The sequence below is a fragment of the Pongo pygmaeus genome, chromosome 23 (genome assembly GCF_028885625.2).
Source record: "Pongo pygmaeus isolate AG05252 chromosome 23, NHGRI_mPonPyg2-v2.0_pri, whole genome shotgun sequence".
NCBI classification, from domain to species: domain Eukaryota; kingdom Metazoa; phylum Chordata; class Mammalia; order Primates; family Hominidae; genus Pongo; species Pongo pygmaeus.
Genome location: NC_085931.1, coordinates 39,978,464 through 39,996,573, shown reverse-complemented (window position 1 = coordinate 39,996,573; position 18,110 = coordinate 39,978,464). Strand labels below are relative to the sequence as shown.

Genomic DNA, 18,110 nt, shown 5'->3' with positions numbered 1-18,110 from the left:
TGACCAGGGCTAAGGAGAAAGATGGTCCGTCCTGGCTCTCACTGCTCTCTTAATGGATGTTTACAGGTACATTTCTAGGAGCATGTGAGTAGAAGTGGGTGCTAATCCACAAGAAAGAAAAATTTTTCACATAAATTAGGCCTCACTGGAAACTTAAAATTTACCTTAAAGTCAGACTTAAAAACATGAGCTCTTCTGAGAAGACTTGCTTGATAGGAAGCAACAGAGCAATAGAATAAACCAACAGCCTACTACCAAGATATACTTTGGAACAAGAAGATAAGCAACTGTGGAAAAACAAAAACCAAATACTTGTCTCTCTTCCTAAACACTCTTTCCAACCCAACCAACTATTCTTATGAATAGAAAACCTAGGGGAAGGTAATAAAAAATGGGGTGGGACAAATTTTTAAATTTATGCAAAAAATAAATTAACATGTATGACTTGGAAAATAAAATATAAAAGAACTATTGAATGAGCATGTGTGACTTGAACAATAAAATACAACAGACAGCAAAATGTGAAGTGGCAAATACCCAAATTGGTTGTCTCTGGGACTTGGGACATGGTGGGGAGGGTTTCAGGGAAAATAGGTAAAATGGGGAACTTTAACTATTTAAACCACATATATTTGTAGTGTTTGAGAAGTTTTTTTTTAAGAATAAGCTTTTAACACTTTTATAACAAACAAAATAAGTCAATAGCAACTAGGAGGGAATGGTCAGTTGATACAAGATAGGCAAAGGTATAGGGATAAAGAAAACATAGACTAAAGGCCTGGTGACTTTGAGACAACTACAAGGGCCCTAGAGTGTTAGCAAAGGTATGTAGAGGGCAGAAGGTAAACAGTGTGGCCCACACAATACAGGAAAATATATGTTGGCTCAGCTGCGTCAACAGTGCCATGGTTGAGATTCCAATGTATGTAGAACCAGGGACACAGTATATAGTTCAACAATCATTTTTCCCTGTCCCAATAGCTCAAGAGGCTGCCTTTGCACCTGTCCTAATAATAGTTAAATTCAATGCATTGCTGAACCGTAAATCTCATTACCAGGATCTTGGGCATAAGCAGCACAAACGTATAACCAAAAGTGCTTACAATCTTTGTTCTGGACCCTACATACCAGTGATCCTGAACTTGTTTTCAATCACAGATAACTTTGAGAAGCTGATCAAAGCTATGGACCATCCCCAGGAAATTGTGAATCACATTTGAAGCACCATGGATGTCAGGTTAAGATCCCCTGCTACAGTCAGACAGGAGGTGAAAAGCAGAGAAACACCTTAGTCGACTAAAAGGAAGTAAATGGCACACATCTGATGGATACAGCTGTTCCCAGAGCAAGGTTATCCTGGGCTGGTCGGAGGTAGAATAATGTAGGCAGCTTCCTTTGCTCAGAAGCAGAGGGAGTTTTGGGTCACAGATGGTGCTGTTTGACCACAACATTCTCGGTAGCGTAGGCTGCTCTGCTAACTGTGTATTGTCCACTGGTGGTAGGGCCAACTAACAAAACCCTCCCAAAGAGACAAGGAAGCGGTCAGACAGAAAAGCAGAGCTTTGAAAGCCAGCATTAAAGCAACCCATGTTGAAAAGAGCGGTAAATTGGCCGGGCGCGGTGGCTCACGCCTGTAATCCCAGCACTTTGGGAGGCTGAGGCAGGTGGATCACAAGGTCAGGAGATCGAGACCATCCTGGCTAACACGGTTGAAACCCTGTCTCTACTAAAAACACGAAAAATTAGCCGGGCGTGGTGGCGGGCGCCTGTAGTCCCAGCTACTCGGGAGGCTGAGGCAGGAGAATGGCGTGAACCTGGGAGGCGGAGCTTGCAGTGAGCCGAGATCGTGCCACTGCACTCCAGCCTGGGCGACAGAGTGAGACCCCGTCTCAAAAAAAAAAAAAAAAAAGAAAAGAAAAGAGTGGTAAATTTTGTGTGTGTGTGTGTGTGTGTGTGTAAGGTGTGGAAGAAATATTTTAAAAACTGACAAGATAAGTCTCTTGAGTTGGTCAAAAGATTTTCCCTAGTTGTGAGCTGGGATGAAAGGGGTTGGAAGAAGAGACCAGATATATATCTATTTTTTTAAAGTACTGAGTGGCCCCATCTTACCTGCAATAGTTGTGCTCACCCAGGCCCCCCTCCCCGTTGGGGTATTTCAGAGTGTTGTATGGATGCTGGAAAGTCTCGTTCCAAAACAGACATGGCTTCCCGCCTTGTAGTGCTGTCCAGTTCTGGGTTCCCCTATAATCCGCACCATTGGCTGTGAAACATTCTAGAAGAAAGAAAAGACAGAGCAAACTAATTTTCTGGCAACATTTATGGTTTCCTCCCTCTTTGGTTGATGTTTTGTTTTGTTTGGACCAAGTTGGAAATGGATAGTGTCTTGCTAGATCCTGGACACAGTGCAGTTAACACTTCTGGGGCTGAATAAATCTGAAACAAGGTACCCTCAAAAAGCTAGGCTAATCTTGGCACTCGCTTGTCTACAGACACTAGAACATTTTCCCCTGAAGTATACAGATCCCAACTAGGATATAAACAGGGAGCTGAAGTGTACTGAAGCCCATGAAGTGAACCAGGAAACCCCCAAATCTGGGAACAGTTGGTAACAGCCATCCATGTGGAATTCTGGGTACTCGGAGGGGGTCACTGCTCTCGCCAGTGGCTCTGTGTGGTAACTAGAACCAGGTCACCAGCTGTAACTGAGCTCTCCCCTACAGTCTGAAAGGCTGCACTGACACTTGGATTTAATAAGACCATCGGATACAGCAATGCTTTGGAATCCCAATCACACAAATCTGGGAATGACTCACATTCCCTGGTAATGAAGAACAGTCCTCCCCATGCTGTTTGAGATAGAGGTGCAACAAAACAGACAGTCAACATGAGGGAGGAAGGGCTGGGCTGGCATTTTCTCTCACCTCTTTCTGAGATTCTTTTGATGAGGCACATTGAAAATGGTCTCAGGTCCAATTTAATAAAATGACAAATCCTCACAGGTGCAACAATGTGTTTCTAAAATCTACTTCTCAGACTTTGGGGGATGGGGACTGAGGCTGATAGGATTTTCACCCACATATTGCATGCATTAAACTCGAAGAGGTTCATGAGACAGGCACAGTACAAAGAACAATTTTTTAAAATTAGCTTAGTTGAAACTGACAGATAGAAGCACTTCAAACACTTCTTTAAGATATATCACTAGAAAATTGACAACCTGGGGGAGTTACACTACATTCTTAGCTGCATTTCTTTCCTTCTCCTGGCATGCACTGACCTATAACTTCCAGTATTAAGGACTCTTAATGCCATCTCCTGTTGTCGTCCATGTGCCTACTCCAGTCTAAGCGTGTGAACAACATGAACACACTCTGGAAGATATTTCTTTTAATACTTCAAACTATCCACAGAACATCTCTCTTCCAGCATCCCCTTCCTCCGACCATCCAGGCCCTGTGTTTTGTCTGGAATGGCACCATTTTATGGATAGCCAAAATAATCTGAATGTCAACCTATGCAGGAAACCCTAGGAATTTATTTTTTATTATTTTTATTTTTTGAATGGAGTCTCGCTCTGTTGCCCAGGCTGGAGTGCAGTGGTGCAATCTTGGCTCATCACAACCTCCGCCTCCCAGGTTCAAGCGATTCTCCTGCCTCGGCCTCCCTAGTAACTGGGATTACAGGCACCCGCCACCATGCTCAGCTAATTTTTGTATTTTTAGTAGATACAGGGTTTCACCATGTTGGCCAGGCTGGTCTCAAACTCCCAACCTCAAGTGATCCACCCACCTGGGCCTCCCAGAGTGCTGGGATTATAGGTGTGAGCCACCACACCCCGCCAACCCTAGCAATTTATCATGTCTGGTGCAACACTCATGTGTTATGATCAGTGCAACTCTTTGTGTACCATAAGGACCAAACCCCTCTACCAAGAGTCTGCATAAATAAGTTTAAAGGAGGCATAAATTGAAGGAGGCAGTTCAGTGTCGCATAAAATGCACTAAACCAAGAGACTAAGCCTTGGCTTCTTGTCCTGGACCTGCTGCTGACCAGCTGTGGGACCTTGGATGAATAAACATCATCCAAATCACTTCTAATACTTACACAGTGTTTCACCATGTGCCAAACTCTGTCTAAGTGCTTTACAAATGTCAACTTGCCACCAACCCAGAGAGGTACCTTAGTACCCCATTTTACAGATAAGGGAGCTGGGCACTCGACCACACCCTATACTGCCTCTAATGGAACCTCTTCGGCATCATTCTTGCTTCTCCCATTCTCTCGCTCACTCCACTTCCGATTCGTCAGCAAGTCCTGTTGACTTCCGTAAAACATACACCCTGAAACTGCCTTCTCTCTGTCTTTGATGCCACCAGTATAGTCCCCTTTATCATCAGAGAACAGTTTGGGTCTCATAGCTTCCACTTTTGTTCTCTTACAGTCCATTCTCCATAGTTCTTAAAAGAATGATGACACTCAAAACAAAACTCAGACTCTTCCTCGGTGTCTGCAAGGCCTCTGTGATGCAGCCTCAGCCCCTTCCTCCCATGAAGCAGAGCTCTTCCCTTACTCACTCGCTGTGCTCCGGCCACACTGGTCTGCTTTTAATTCTGTGAACACACTATGCTATTTCCTGCCCAAAATGTTCTTCCCCTAATACTTCCATCACAGACTGAATACTACCTTCTCAGAAAGCCCTTCTCATCATCTTTACTCCTATTTTTCTGCCCTTTGTTTGCTTCACAACACTTACTATCACAAGAAATATATGTGATCTGAGAGAAAGAGAGAGAGAGAGACAATGTGTGTGGTATGTACCACACCAGACACACCAGAGCTCTATCCCAATCCCAGAGCTGGAGCAGGACCTGAACCCTGTATTTCTGAAAGGCAGCCCAGGTGGTTCTGTTAAGTAATGAGGTTTGAGAACCACTAGACTAGATGATTCTAAGAACATCAGCCAACCTTTGCCAATTGCTAGAATTTTAATTGTTGTGTGTTAATACATGTTTTTCTCCTATCAGAATTTGTATATTGAAACATCATACTGTACCCCTTAAATATATAGGATAAAAATAAATTTTTTTAAAAAGTGTGAAGGGTGATCCAGGGGCCAGAAATCAGAGATGCAGCTCAATAGATCAATGGAAGGTCTTAGCTATACATAGCAACCTGCAGGACAGGTGGGGTTCCTGAGACTCGGATGACTTGGTTTGTAATACAAAAGAATGTAGCAGAATGTGTAATAAAAAGAATCCATGGCCGGGCACAGTGGCTCAAGCCTGTAATCCCAGCACTTTGGGAGGCCGAGGCGAGCGGATCACCTGAGGTCGGGAGTTCGAGACCAGCCTGGCCAACATGGAGAAACGCCATCTCTACTAAAAATACAAAATTAGCTGGGGGTGGTAGTGCATGCCTGTAACCCCAGCTACTTGGGAGGCTGAGGCAGGAGAATCACTTGAACCCAGGAGGCAGAGGTTGTGGTGAGCCGAGATCACGCCATTGCACTCCAGCTGGGGCAACAAGAGTGAAACTCTGTCTCAATAAATAAATAAATAAAATCCACACACATGACAGTCCTCATGGAGATGAGATGGCATCTGAGAGTGGAAATGGGAAAGTGCAGGCTTCTTTGCTTGGGTCTGTTCCTCTCAGACCCAATCTTGTTCTCAGTTACACTGGTGAAACTGAGGCAGTGTATCAGATTCTGTGATTATTTTTTGACCAGACTTGCCCAGTACATATCAATTACGGAGAAAAGCACGGAAAACAAACTTGAATGCTCTGCATTTAAAGTCATCTAGTGCATCTTGATTTCATCAGAGTACTAGGGTGTATATTAGGTAAATAGGACCCTACCTCCCTTATTTTTTTTCTTCAAAACAGTGATTTTACTTCCTTTGAATATATACCTAGAACGGAGATTGCTGGAATATGGTCACTCTATTTTGAATCATTTGAGGAACCTCCACACTGTTTTCTATCGTGATTATGTTAATTTTTTTTTTTATTTTGCACTCAGGGGTACATGTGAAGGTTTGTTACACAGGTAAACTCATGTCACAGGGGTTTGTTGTACAGATTATTTCATCACCCAGGTACCCAACACTTATCTTTCTGCTGATTTCCCTCCTCCCACGCTCCACCCTCAAGTAGACCCCAGTGTCTGTTGTTTCCTTCTTTGTATTCATAAGTTCTATCATGTAGCTCCCAGCCTCCCTTATTTTCTACTGCTATGAAACTGATGTAAGCTTTGGCTAAATAAGCAAGAGTGGCTTAAACCAATAAGAAACACACACACACAGAGCCAACTGTTTATTTATGTATTCAGTGAAAAGAGAATGAGTGAAAGCAAGAGATCTAATGTCTAGGAAATTATTCATTAATTAGTTCAGCAAATATTTATTCAATACTATGTGCCTGGCACTGCTCACAGCACTGGGGCTACAGAGATGAACAAATATCCTGTATTTATGGAGCTTACATGTTTATAATAAACTGATCAAAATGAACATCAGATAGTGATAAGTGCTATTAGGAGGAATGAAGCAGAGTAAAGGGAGTAAGATGGAATGGTGAGGGTTCTCTCCTAGGGTGGGTCAGGGAAAGCCTAGTGAGCAGAGACGTGGATGAAGGGAGGAAGCAAACCCAGTGAATGAGGCGGGAGGTGTTTAACTGGCAGAGGGTCCAGCAAATGCAAAGCCCCTGCAAATGGCAATATGTTTGGCAGGTTTGGGGAGCTACAAAGCTGCTCCTCTAATCTGACTGGAGCAGGAGAATGAGCAGGGAAGGGCAGGCAAGGTCAGGACATGTAAGGTCTTGAGGGTTAGATAAATGAGATTTTGGCTTTTGTTCTAAGTGTAAGGGGAAGCCACTGGAGGGTTTAGAGCAGGGGAATGACATAATATGACTTATCTTTATTTTTATTTATTCATTTTTGTGACTTATCTTTTAATAGAATTGTCTAGCTGTTGGGTGGAGGAAAAACCACTGACAGACAGGAACTAGGCAGGGAGAAAAGTAAGTAGTTACTGTAGAAGGATGGGTGAGAAAGAAGGATGGCCTGGACTAGGCTGGCAGCTGTGGGGTGGTGAGAAGTGGACCGATTCCAGATATATTTTGAAGGTAGTGTCAAAAGTATTTGCTGGGGGTTTGGATACAGGGTCTGAGAGACAGAGGGGTCACACAGCACACCAAAGGGGCCTGAGCAACCAGCTGAGTAGTGATACCATTCACTGTAATAGGGAGGGCTCAGGAAGGTCAGAGTGTTTTGGGGTAGAATCAAGAGTTTGGTTTTGGATAGGTTAAGCTTGACATCTTCAGAAAACTGAGTAGAGATGTAGAGTAAGCAAATGGCTACATGAGTCTGGAGTTGAGGAAAAAGGCTGAGGCTAAAGCTAGAATTATGGTCCCCAGGACTTACATGTAGAGAGAATAGGATACTGTGTGTATCAGCCCCAACATCTGGGGCTGAGCCCTGGGGCCCTCCAACATATCACACTTTGCAATGATGACTGAGAAAGTACAGCCTGTGGGGTAGGAGAAAAGCTAGGAAAACTTTTTCAGTAATATTTTTTTCTTTATCACACAACTTCTAGCAACAATGTGGTACAGTATGGAAAGCTATGTTAGGGGCTCTAGAGCCAGACCTCAGCTTTTCAGTTTACAAGCTACAAGCACTTGCCTAACCTCTTTGAGCCTCAGTTTCTTGACTTGCAAAATGAGAGATCTGATTATCTACAGCTCAGGGCAGTTGGAAGAATTGGAAGGTGTGCAAGTAAAGTACTCGGTACATAGCAGGTATCCAAAAATTATTATTGTATAATCATAAAGGCATAAAAATAATCAAACTTTATATAAGCTTAGAAATATTATAAGCATCATGATAACTTAGGTTATTCTGAGGCCAGGCGCGGTGGCTCATGCCGGTAATCCCAGCACTTTGGGAGGCTGAGATGGGCAGATCACTTGATATCAAGAGTTCGAGACCAGCCTGGGCAACATGGCGAAACCCCATCTCTACCAAAAATACAAAAAATTAGCCAAGCATGGGGGTGTGTGCTTGTGGTCACAGCTACTCAGGAGACTGAGGTAGGAGGATCGCTTGAACCTGGGAGGCAGAGGTTGCAGTGAGCCAAGATCGCACCAAAGCACTATACCCTGGGTGACAGAGTGGGAACCCCATCTCAAAATATGTGCGTGTCTGTGTGTGTGTGTATGCATGCGTGCACGCGTGCGCACGTTATTCTGGTCCATAAAATAATTAGCTATAAAAGGCAAGATAACATAAGTATGTGGGCACATCATCCTACTACAATTCTGTTTAAAGTCAGGCTACCATCAAGATGGAACATATGTATGGTTTGAATCCTGTGTTGAATCCTAGCGTTCAATGGATAAGCGGTAAGGGAAAAAGATACAGAGGAGCAAATAGGTTTCTCTTAATCAAAATTTCAGCTATAAATATGATGAAACACATCTTCATTTATTTATGCTACTAAAATCACATAGTTCAATATTTATACTAATCATAAGTGAGGAAAACACAAGTTAATAGAGTCCCAGGAAAAATTCTGCCAGGTTGTATAATAACTGCTCTGCAGTTTTAAAGTTCATGTTTAAACTATAACAAGGTATTCTTTTAAAATAATTAAAACTTGGCTGGGTGTGGTGGCTCATGCCTGTAATCCCAGCACTTTGGGAGGCCAAGGTGTGCAGATCACCTGAGGTCGGGAGTTTGAGACCAGCCTGATCAATATGGAGAAACCCCATCTCTACTAAAAATACAAAATTAGCTGAGCATGTTGGTGCATGCCTGTAATCCCAGCTACTCGGGAGGTTGAGGCAGGAGAATCACTTAAACCCGGGAGGCGGAGGTTGCAGTGAGCCAAGATCGCACCATTGCACTCCAGCCTGGGCAACAAGAGCAAAACTCCGTCAAAAAAAAACTTGACATGTATAAGATAGTGGTAGGAAAACAGTAGTTAATCTAAAAGACATCCTAATCTTTGGTAAGATTTAATAAAGCTGAAGAATATGCTCTCTATAAAACTCTATAACTAGGTAATTCTTAATTTGTCCAAAAACACACTATTGAGAAATACAACATTTTTCTCTATATTCGTGCTTTTCTGGTAGAATTACTAGTTAGATCTCTATATATGATGCTTATGAGAGTCATTGTTTTTTTTTAATCCACCAAAGTTAAGTCTCTGTTCTCTGTGGGACCGCTTAGCAATTCTACTGATCTTATGTTGGAAGAATCTGTCTGGTTTTAGCCTGGCTTGAAATCAACATGAATCAATTCACATTAAATTCAATTACAGCATCTTAAAGCAAGACAGCAGAGAACATATTCCAATGAGAATAACCCTTGTTCTTTAAAAAAGTCTATGAAACTTGGTAGGTAGATAGATTATAGAAATCTAAGGTTTAGGTGTAAATGCTTTTTTTTAATATTTAGAGGGTATGGCTCATGCCTGTAATCGCAGAACTTTGGGAGGCTAAGGCAAGAGGATCACTTGAGCCCAGGAGTTCAAGACCAGCCTGGCAACATAGGGAGATCCCACCTTTACAAAATTAAAATTTAAATTTAAAATTTGCTGGGTGTGGTGGTGTGTGCTTGTAATCCTAGTTATTTGGGAGGCTGAGGTGGAGCCCAGGAAGTCAAAGCTGCAGTGAGCCATGGTCATGCCACTGCACTCCAGCCTGGGCGATGGAGTGAGACCCTATCTCAGAAAAGATATATATAGAGAGAGGGCAATGCGACAGTGCTGTCAAATATTCACATAGCACACCTATCGTCCTATTGGGTTTCAAATACAGACTGGTGCCCGGTGGGAACTTGCACCACTTCAAAGCCCCTGGGCAGACTACCCTTTGCCCTCAGACACTCAAAAGCACTATGGGAAAGCTGATTTCAGTTATGTGAAACCCTGTAGTAAAGGGGCATGTGGCCCTGGGAAGGCAGGGGTTCCCTGCCTTTTCCAACACAACACCACTGAGGCTGTGATAGGACACACTCCCATCTTCAAAAATGGCTCTCCAAGAGCAGTGATTTCTACAATTACATAGAGGAATGTCATCAGATCTAGAATAGAGAGAGGACAGTTTAGGGAAAAAACAACAACCCTGTACACACATAGTACATATGGAGAATCAGCGCAATAAAGGGGAAATGATATCAGAGAAGCAGCTAACACTGTGGTTTGAACAAACCATCCAGACATCATTGGGCCTCAGTTTCTTCCTTGGTTTCCTCATCTGTGAAATTAGGAGAGTCAAACCAGATTATCTCAACGTCCCTTCACTGTAAATGTCTGCAATTTCAAGTTCAAGATCTAACAAAATGAAACTCAGGTCCAAAAGTCTGGGGTGATATGACTGGAAAGGACTCATGGCTAAAAATCTCTTCCAGGCTTAAAATTCTCTAATTCTATGTTTCTCTAATGGAAGTAAGAATTGTATGGTTAAAAAAAAAAAAGCAAAAAAAAAAACCTCACCTCCCATGTGGGCCTTCCCTCTGAGAGGCACTTAGGCACTTTTTTTTTTTTTGAGACAGGGTGTTGCTCTGTCACACAGGCTGGAGTTCAGTGGAGCAATCATGGCTCACTGCGGCCTCTACCTCCCGGGCTCAAGTGATCCTCCCATCTCAGCCTCCCACATAGCTGGGACTATAGGCGTGTGTCACCACACCTGGCTAATTTTTTAATTTTTTGTAGATATGGGGTCTACATTGTCTAAGCCAAATTCAAACTCCTGGGCTCAAGCTATCCACCTGCCTCTGCCTCCCAAAGTGCTAGGATTACAGGAAAGAGCTATTGTGCCCGGCCTACTTAGGCATTCTTCTTGCTTAAAAGAAACTACATCTTCAACAAGTAAATTGCAAGAAAAGAAAAAAAGGGGAAATCTAAGGGTTAATAGAGATTTAGGACTCACATTACCTAAATACACCTTGTTTAGATCCTGACTGAAGTGTAAAAAATACTAATAAGACAACCAGGAAAATTTGAACATTGACTGGATATTTGATGGCATTAAGGAATTATTGGTTTTTTTCTAGGTGTAATAATGGTACTATTACTATGTTTTTGAAAGGAATCCTTAGCATTTAGAGATACATACTAAAATGTTTACAGATGAGGTGACATATCTGAAATTGGTTACAAAATAATGTAGTAAGGGGAATGAAGAGGGTATAGATGAAATAACATCAGCCATGGTTAATAATTGTGGGAGTCGGGAGATAGATACATGGGACTTCCTTACACTCTCTTCTCTATTTGTGTCCTAAATTTCGCATAATAAAAAATTTTTCAAAGAACATCTTGAAAATAGTTACCAACATGTTATTTTGAAATTAATCTACCTTAGCCTTTTTTCAAGAACTATAAACAAATTCGGCCATAAAGTTAGCCATCTAAAATCAAAACTGATACTCATATATCACGTTCTTGGATTATGTGTTAACAGTGCCAAATGACCATAGAACGAGCTGCCCTTTTGCCCAAAGTGGAATTACCACAACAAAAATCACTGTAATGTTTTATGTATTAGTAGCTTTTTCATTAAAATACCTTTTAGATCTTCTTTTCCATTTAAGGAGACGGTGCCCTCAAAAACAGTACGGAAGGAAAGGCCTTGCCTCTCAAAGATACTTTAACTAAAGAATTTATACTTTTGGAAGGGGACGTGAGGTCTTCTATTTGAATCTCCAGTTTATCTATCACTACTAAGAGATAAAATATTTAATTACTTAAAAGACCATTCCAAGAAAAACTGAACTTAGAGAGTAAGCATAAGACCAGATGTTTGAATTCAGAAGAACCATGAAAACGCTTCGGAGAGGGGGCCTTATTTGTTAAATAAAAATTCAAAAAACAAATAATTATCAAGGCAGAGAAGGTCCAGAATGCAGTGGCTTGGGTACCACTCTTTTCCATCTGGCTCTCATCTTGCATATGCTCCACTCCTACCCAGGCAGGGCCCCCTGGAAAACATGCCATGCTTGTCACTGTGAAGCATGTGTGTTTCTGCCAGGAATAGTCATCATGAATATGCATTAGTGTTGAGGAATTTTTATTTATCATTTACCATATTATAAACCCATATAATAGAGGCATTTGAGTCAGAGCCTCTCCATCTTGAACAGCAGATGGGTAAAATGAGGCTGGGACCTGCTGGGATACATCCCCAGTTTAGGCATTCTTAGTCACAGGATGAGATAGGAGGTCAGCACAAGACACAGGTCACGAAGACTTCGCTGATAAAACAGGATGTGATAAAGAAGCCAGCCAAAATCCAAGATAGTGATGAAAATGACCTCTGGTCATCCTCACTGCTCATTACACACAAATTATAACATATTAGCATGCCAAAAGACACTCCTACAAGCACCATGACAGTTTACAAATGCCACTGCAACATCCAGAAGTTACCCTATATGACCTAAAAAAAAAAGGATCCCTCAGTTCCGGGAACTCCTCACCCCCTTCCCGGAAATATCATGAGTAATCTACCCCTTGTTTAGCATATGGTCAAGAAATAACCATAAAAATAGCAACCAGCTGCCCTCGGGGCTGCTCTGCCTATGGAGTAGCCATTCTTTTGTTTATTTACTTCTCTAATAAACTCCTTTTCACTTTACTCTGTGGACTTGTCCTGAATTCTTTCTTTTTTTTTTGAGATGAGTCACACTCTGTCGCCCAAGCTGGAGTGCAGTGACGCAATCTCAGCTCACTGCAACATCCGCCTCCTGGATTCAAGCGGTTCTCCTGCCTTAGCCTCCCTAGTAGCTGGGATTACAGGCACCCACCACCATGCCTGGCTAATTTTTGTATTTTTAGTAGAGACAGGGTTTCACCATGTTCGCCAGGCTGGTCTCAAACTCCTGACCTCAAGTGATCCGACGGCCTCAGCCTCCCAAAGTGCTGGGATTATAGGCGTGAGCCACTGTGCCAGACCCCTGAATTCTTTCTTATGCAAGATCCAAGAACCCCCTTTTGGGGTCTAGATCAGGACCCCCTTCTCGTATCACAACCATCAAATTGAAGTCCAAAAGACACTTTTTGAGAAAAAAAAGTCCATTAACCTATCAGCATTCAGGTCTATAATATGTAGAGATTAAACTTCAGTTAAAGAACGGACTCATTCAAATAGTCAAAAGTCACTGACTCAGCAGAACTCTAAGAAAAATATTTCATTTATTAACCAAAGCACCTTGATGGGTTTTACTTCCAATACCAATAGAATATATTCTATTATACTTTGGTGATGTAAAGCATCTATCTCTCAATGTAATATGTGAGCACAAATAAATCTACCTTAGATATTTATTCATAAATATCTTCCTGAATCTTGAAATAAAATTTCATACTAGAAAGTTTTCATACACTTGGCAACATAGTGAAACACTGTCTCCACAAAAAATATTTTTTAAAAATTAGCCAGGCGTGGCGGCGGGTACCTCCCAGCTACTTGGGAGGCTGGGGCAAGGGTCTCTCTTGAGTCTGCAGTGAGCTGTAATCACACCTGGGTGACAGAGCGAGACCTTGTCTCAAAAAAAGAAGTTTTCATATAAGGATAGAGGAAATGTGAGCTATTTTAAAGCTGAAAGTCCAGCTTGCTGATGGACAATACCTCAGCTCATTATAAGCCAGCTCTAAAGAAAACAAAAAGACAAAAGGCGAACTATTTGAAGGCTCAGGGTCTAGAATAGGTAGCACTAACTTCTATTGAAACCAGGGGTTTTGAAACAAGTCACACAGTGCCTGCTGCCACAGCTCTTAAAGGACTTGATTACCTTGAAGTGTAATTGCTCAGGATGCAAATAGCCCTGTTTCCAATAGCCTGGAGCATCTTACTCACCTTTGTATCCTCAGCAACTACAGACCACATAGAAGGTGCCTGGCTAAGTGTCTGTTGAAAGAGGGAAGCTGGTGAATGAGTGGCTAGGGGAAAGCTCTATTACAGATACATTCAGGGTGCATTAGTTTCCTCACCAATGTATTCCTCCTAGGCCAGCCTCAAGACTTACCTAGCAATACCTATGAGAAGTTCTAGGAAAGTTTATGTAAATCAAGTACGAGTTTATGTAAATCAAGGAAATCAAATATTTGCTATTTAAACCAGGGACTCTGCTATTTAAAGGAAATGGATGGTGGCTGGGTGCAGTGGCTCACCCTTGTAATCCCAGTACTTTGGGAGGCCAAGATGGGTGGATCACTTGAGTCCAGGAGTTCAAGACCAGCCTGGCCAACATAATGAAACTCCGTCTCTACTGAAAACACAAAAATTAGCTGGGTATGTTGGCGCACACCTGTAGTCCCAGCTACTTGGGAGGCTGAGGCGTGAGAATTGCTTAAACCCAGTAGGCAGAGGCTACAGTGAGCCAAGATTGTGCCACTGCACTCCAGCCTGGGCAACAGAGCGAGACTCCATCTAAAAAATAAAATAAAATAAAATAAAAATACGAATTTTATATTCTTAGTTTGCTTTAAGCAGGAGGCACCCAGCTCAAATCTACGCCTTGCCTCACTATCACTTGAGCAACCTTTTTCCATGTTGTCTGAAGTTCTCAGTTAGATGAAAAGGAGATAAACTGATATAATCCAGCTTCTAGACAAGTTTTGTTAGTAATGCCTGTGACCTATTTTTAATGTCAGATGGCAAGAAAATTCCCCAATAATAGAGTCCTGGAGGGCAGCCAATACTCCATGGAAGACAGACTCTGGGCTTTTCAGCTTCCCTTGGCTGATATGGGATAGACAAATAATATAAGAGCTCCTGAGTGGGGAGCTGATACCAGGTAGACCATATATCTCTAGAGCACATTTCAAAGTAAAACTCGAAGCAACAAAGTTGTAGCCTTCTGTCAATTGGCACAGGGATAAGACCTAATCAGGGATGCTGGGCACACAGGAGGAATTTGATAAGTACTTGTTAATTGGCCCCAACATAAAAATATGACTCAAGAGATGGGTTTCATAAGTTCTGGCCAGGGAGACAGTTTAGGGCAGAAGGAAAGGCTCAGTGTAACACTGATTTATAAGTAGATGGAACCATCATCTCTGGTCACTTGGAGCAATAAGAATAAGAGCAGATAGTGGCCAACAGATTAATTCTGATTGTCAAAGCTTTAAAGTTTCATGGAGTGTTCCATGAAGCTTGATTAGGGTTGCCAGATTTGACAAATAAAAACAGAATTCTCAGTTAAATTTGAATTTCAGATAAACATCATAGAATTTTTTAAGACAAGTATTCCTAAACATTGCATGAAACAGACTTTAATTAAAAATTCTTTGGTGTTTGTCTGAATTTCAAACTTAATTGGGCATCCTGTAATGTATCTGACAATTGTACTCTAGAGAGAATAAAAAGACACAGTGAATCACAGACCCTCTTACTGCATTAAGGTTTCTGAAACACTGTCCACAGAAATGCTTAAAGAGGTTAGATGTGGATAATGAAGAATCTGCTTAAGAGTGAAAAAAGATGCTGATCAGAATCAACTGTTCCTAGGCAGGCAACTAACAGTAAAAAGAAGGACGGGGGGAGGGGGGAGGGATAGCATTAGGAGATATACCTAATGTTAAATGACAAGTTAATGGGTGCAGCACACCAACATGGCACATGTATACATATGTAACTAACCTGCACGTTGTGCACATGTACCCTAAAACTTAAAGTATTAAAAAAAAAATTCATTGCTGGTAACAGGAAAGCTTGACACTAAAAAAAAAAAACAAAAACAAAGAAGGACAAAAGAATAATACAATCAGGACGGGGTTTCTCAACCTCAGCGCTACTGACATTTTGGGCTGTATAACTCTTTGGCGTGGGGGCTCTCTTGTGCATCCTAGGATGTTTAGCAGCAGCAGCATCCCTGGCCTCTGCCTGCTAGATGCCAGTAGTACCTCTTTAGTTGTGACAGCCAAAAATGCTTCCAAGTATTGCAAAATGTCCCCTGGGGGCAAAATCTCCTCCAGTTGAAATCACTGAGTTAGAAGAAATGGTCAAATAAACAGAAAGTGTCACACCCATTAACCAGTGGTCATATAACTAAAGATTGTTCCCAAGGGAGACTTTCTCAGCTCAGCCCCTGGCCCCCTCCAAGCCCCTAACAAAGAAGGCCTAGTTATTTCAGCTAAGACAATCAGAAACCCTTCATCTGCCAGAAGCGCTAGGGAAGAATCTTTGGTGAGCCAGGCCAATGAAGCTCTGCGTGGCCATGCACACATCACAGCAAGCAGGGCATCGCACCCAGCCTTTGAAGACACTCCTTTTAAGTTAATCTCCCCTCCAACTAAACTTTTTCCAAATCTCTTCCTGCCATTTGGAAGTTGAGTGATTCTCAGCTGAAAAGGCCTGTATAGACGAGGTGCAGATGGCAGCAGTTACAGCCCTCACCAGATGCTACAGTCTCTAATTTGATTGAAAGGATATAATTAGACAACAGAAACACTTTAATGAAAGAGCAAAACATGGAGGGAGGGAAGGATTGAAGGCCCTTAACTGATGCCAAAACACCCACCAGTAATAGAGGCTTTGAGTCTGGGGAAAGGGAAGGGGAAAGCCCCTTAAAAGGACAGTCCCCATCCTGTTTATTTCCCCATAGACATACGAATAGGGATTTTATTATTGTAGATTTCCACTGTATTTTATGTGGGAACAATCTGATTAGAACCAGAAGGGTCTTCGGAAGAACATCAAAGAAAAACAAATATGGCTTCTGTGGTCATTATTAAAAATATTTTTACCAGCCCAATAATTTTCTTTGAAGATGAATTTTTATAGATTGAACAACAGCAAGTAATTTACATACTGTGATGGGATTGGTTAGCAATCCCTACTAGTCTAGAAGAGAACTACTCGGTTGCCATGTTTTCCTCCAACTTCAGGACACTAAGGCACATGCACAGCCATCTAATATGTCTGTTTGGAAGGTATGAAGAAACCATGCAGAGTCAATCATACACGCTGATAGCTACAGCCACTCTGAATCACCTTTAAAAGTTGCCTACACTGTTTTTACTATTTCCTAGCTTTAAAATTTTGTGTGTGAGTATACCGTTCTGGTTCTAACCAAGAATCTAACCAAACTGAAAGAAATCCAGCCCTCAAAGTCTGCAGTTGCTAATGTGGTGTGACACTTGGGTTTGGAAGCGGCTGCAGCCTCCTCAGTCCACTAGAAGCAGGGCCCCGCCCTTGTGGCAAATTGAACAATAAAAGTTTAATGCTTTGGCTACTTGCCAGAGATTAAATCCGTGGCAAGGGAAGCTAGAAGCTGGGCCCAGCAGAGGGGTAGCTCTGAGAGGGCCCTGTTGTATAAATGCAGGGAGAGAGGCAACTTTGCGTGTGAGGTGGCCTAAAACATTTTGTCTGCCAAGGTGCTCCCTTAGCACCCCAATTCATTCATTCCTCTTTAAACTGGTACAAGTCCAGGCTAGGGAAGTGTTAACCTAGAAAGAGAATTTAAAAGGGGGGGAAGGGATTCCCTTAGAAGAGAAGTCACGTTTCTGTGGAGTAGTTATTTGTGAGGTGTATGGACGCCAATCTGACACTTTTCTGCGATGGCCTCTTTCCTTTCCCTCATCAGTCTGAATCCAGACATAGTCTCAGAAGGTGAGGTGAGGGTTGAGGGAAGCACCACCATCTTGGCAGGAAGACTATGAAGATAAGAGAGGGAGGAAAAATAGAGTGACCTCAGACTGCTCCTCCTAGACTAATACTTACGGGTTCCAGCTGGATTCTCAAGGTCAAACAATATAGAAGGAATGTCAGTCATCATTCTCACCAATGACGAGGCTGCACAGTGAGCCGGCCAGAAGGTAACCTGCCAAGTGGCGTTGGGGGTGCTGGATCTCACTTCAAACCTATACAGGTAGTTTTCTAAGGGACACATTCACTTCCTCCTATGTTGTCCTTATTCAGGCGGCAGACACTCAGGCAAAAGCTACAGATCCAAACTTCCGGCCTCTCTCAAGTGTTTTGCATTAACTGTTCCACAGTACAAGCACAATCAACTTAGTATGTTTGAATGTTTCATTTTGTTTTTTCAGAAATGTTTTAATTAAAACAAAATAATCAGCCATGCCAAGCACACTGCTGTT

General features: G+C 42.2%; 1 protein-coding gene across 3 annotated transcripts in view; it reads right to left on the bottom strand.

Annotated features, from left to right (window-relative positions):
• Positions 1-18,110, bottom strand: part of KREMEN1 (kringle containing transmembrane protein 1) — an 81,656-nt gene that overhangs the window by 57,987 nt on the left and 5,559 nt on the right. For all 3 annotated transcript variants that reach the window (XM_054470222.2, XM_063663060.1, XM_054470223.2), the window contains exon 2: positions 2,110-2,272. In XM_054470222.2, the coding sequence (XP_054326197.1) occupies positions 2,110-2,272 (163 nt within the window). The remainder of the gene's footprint in view (positions 1-2,109; positions 2,273-18,110) is intronic.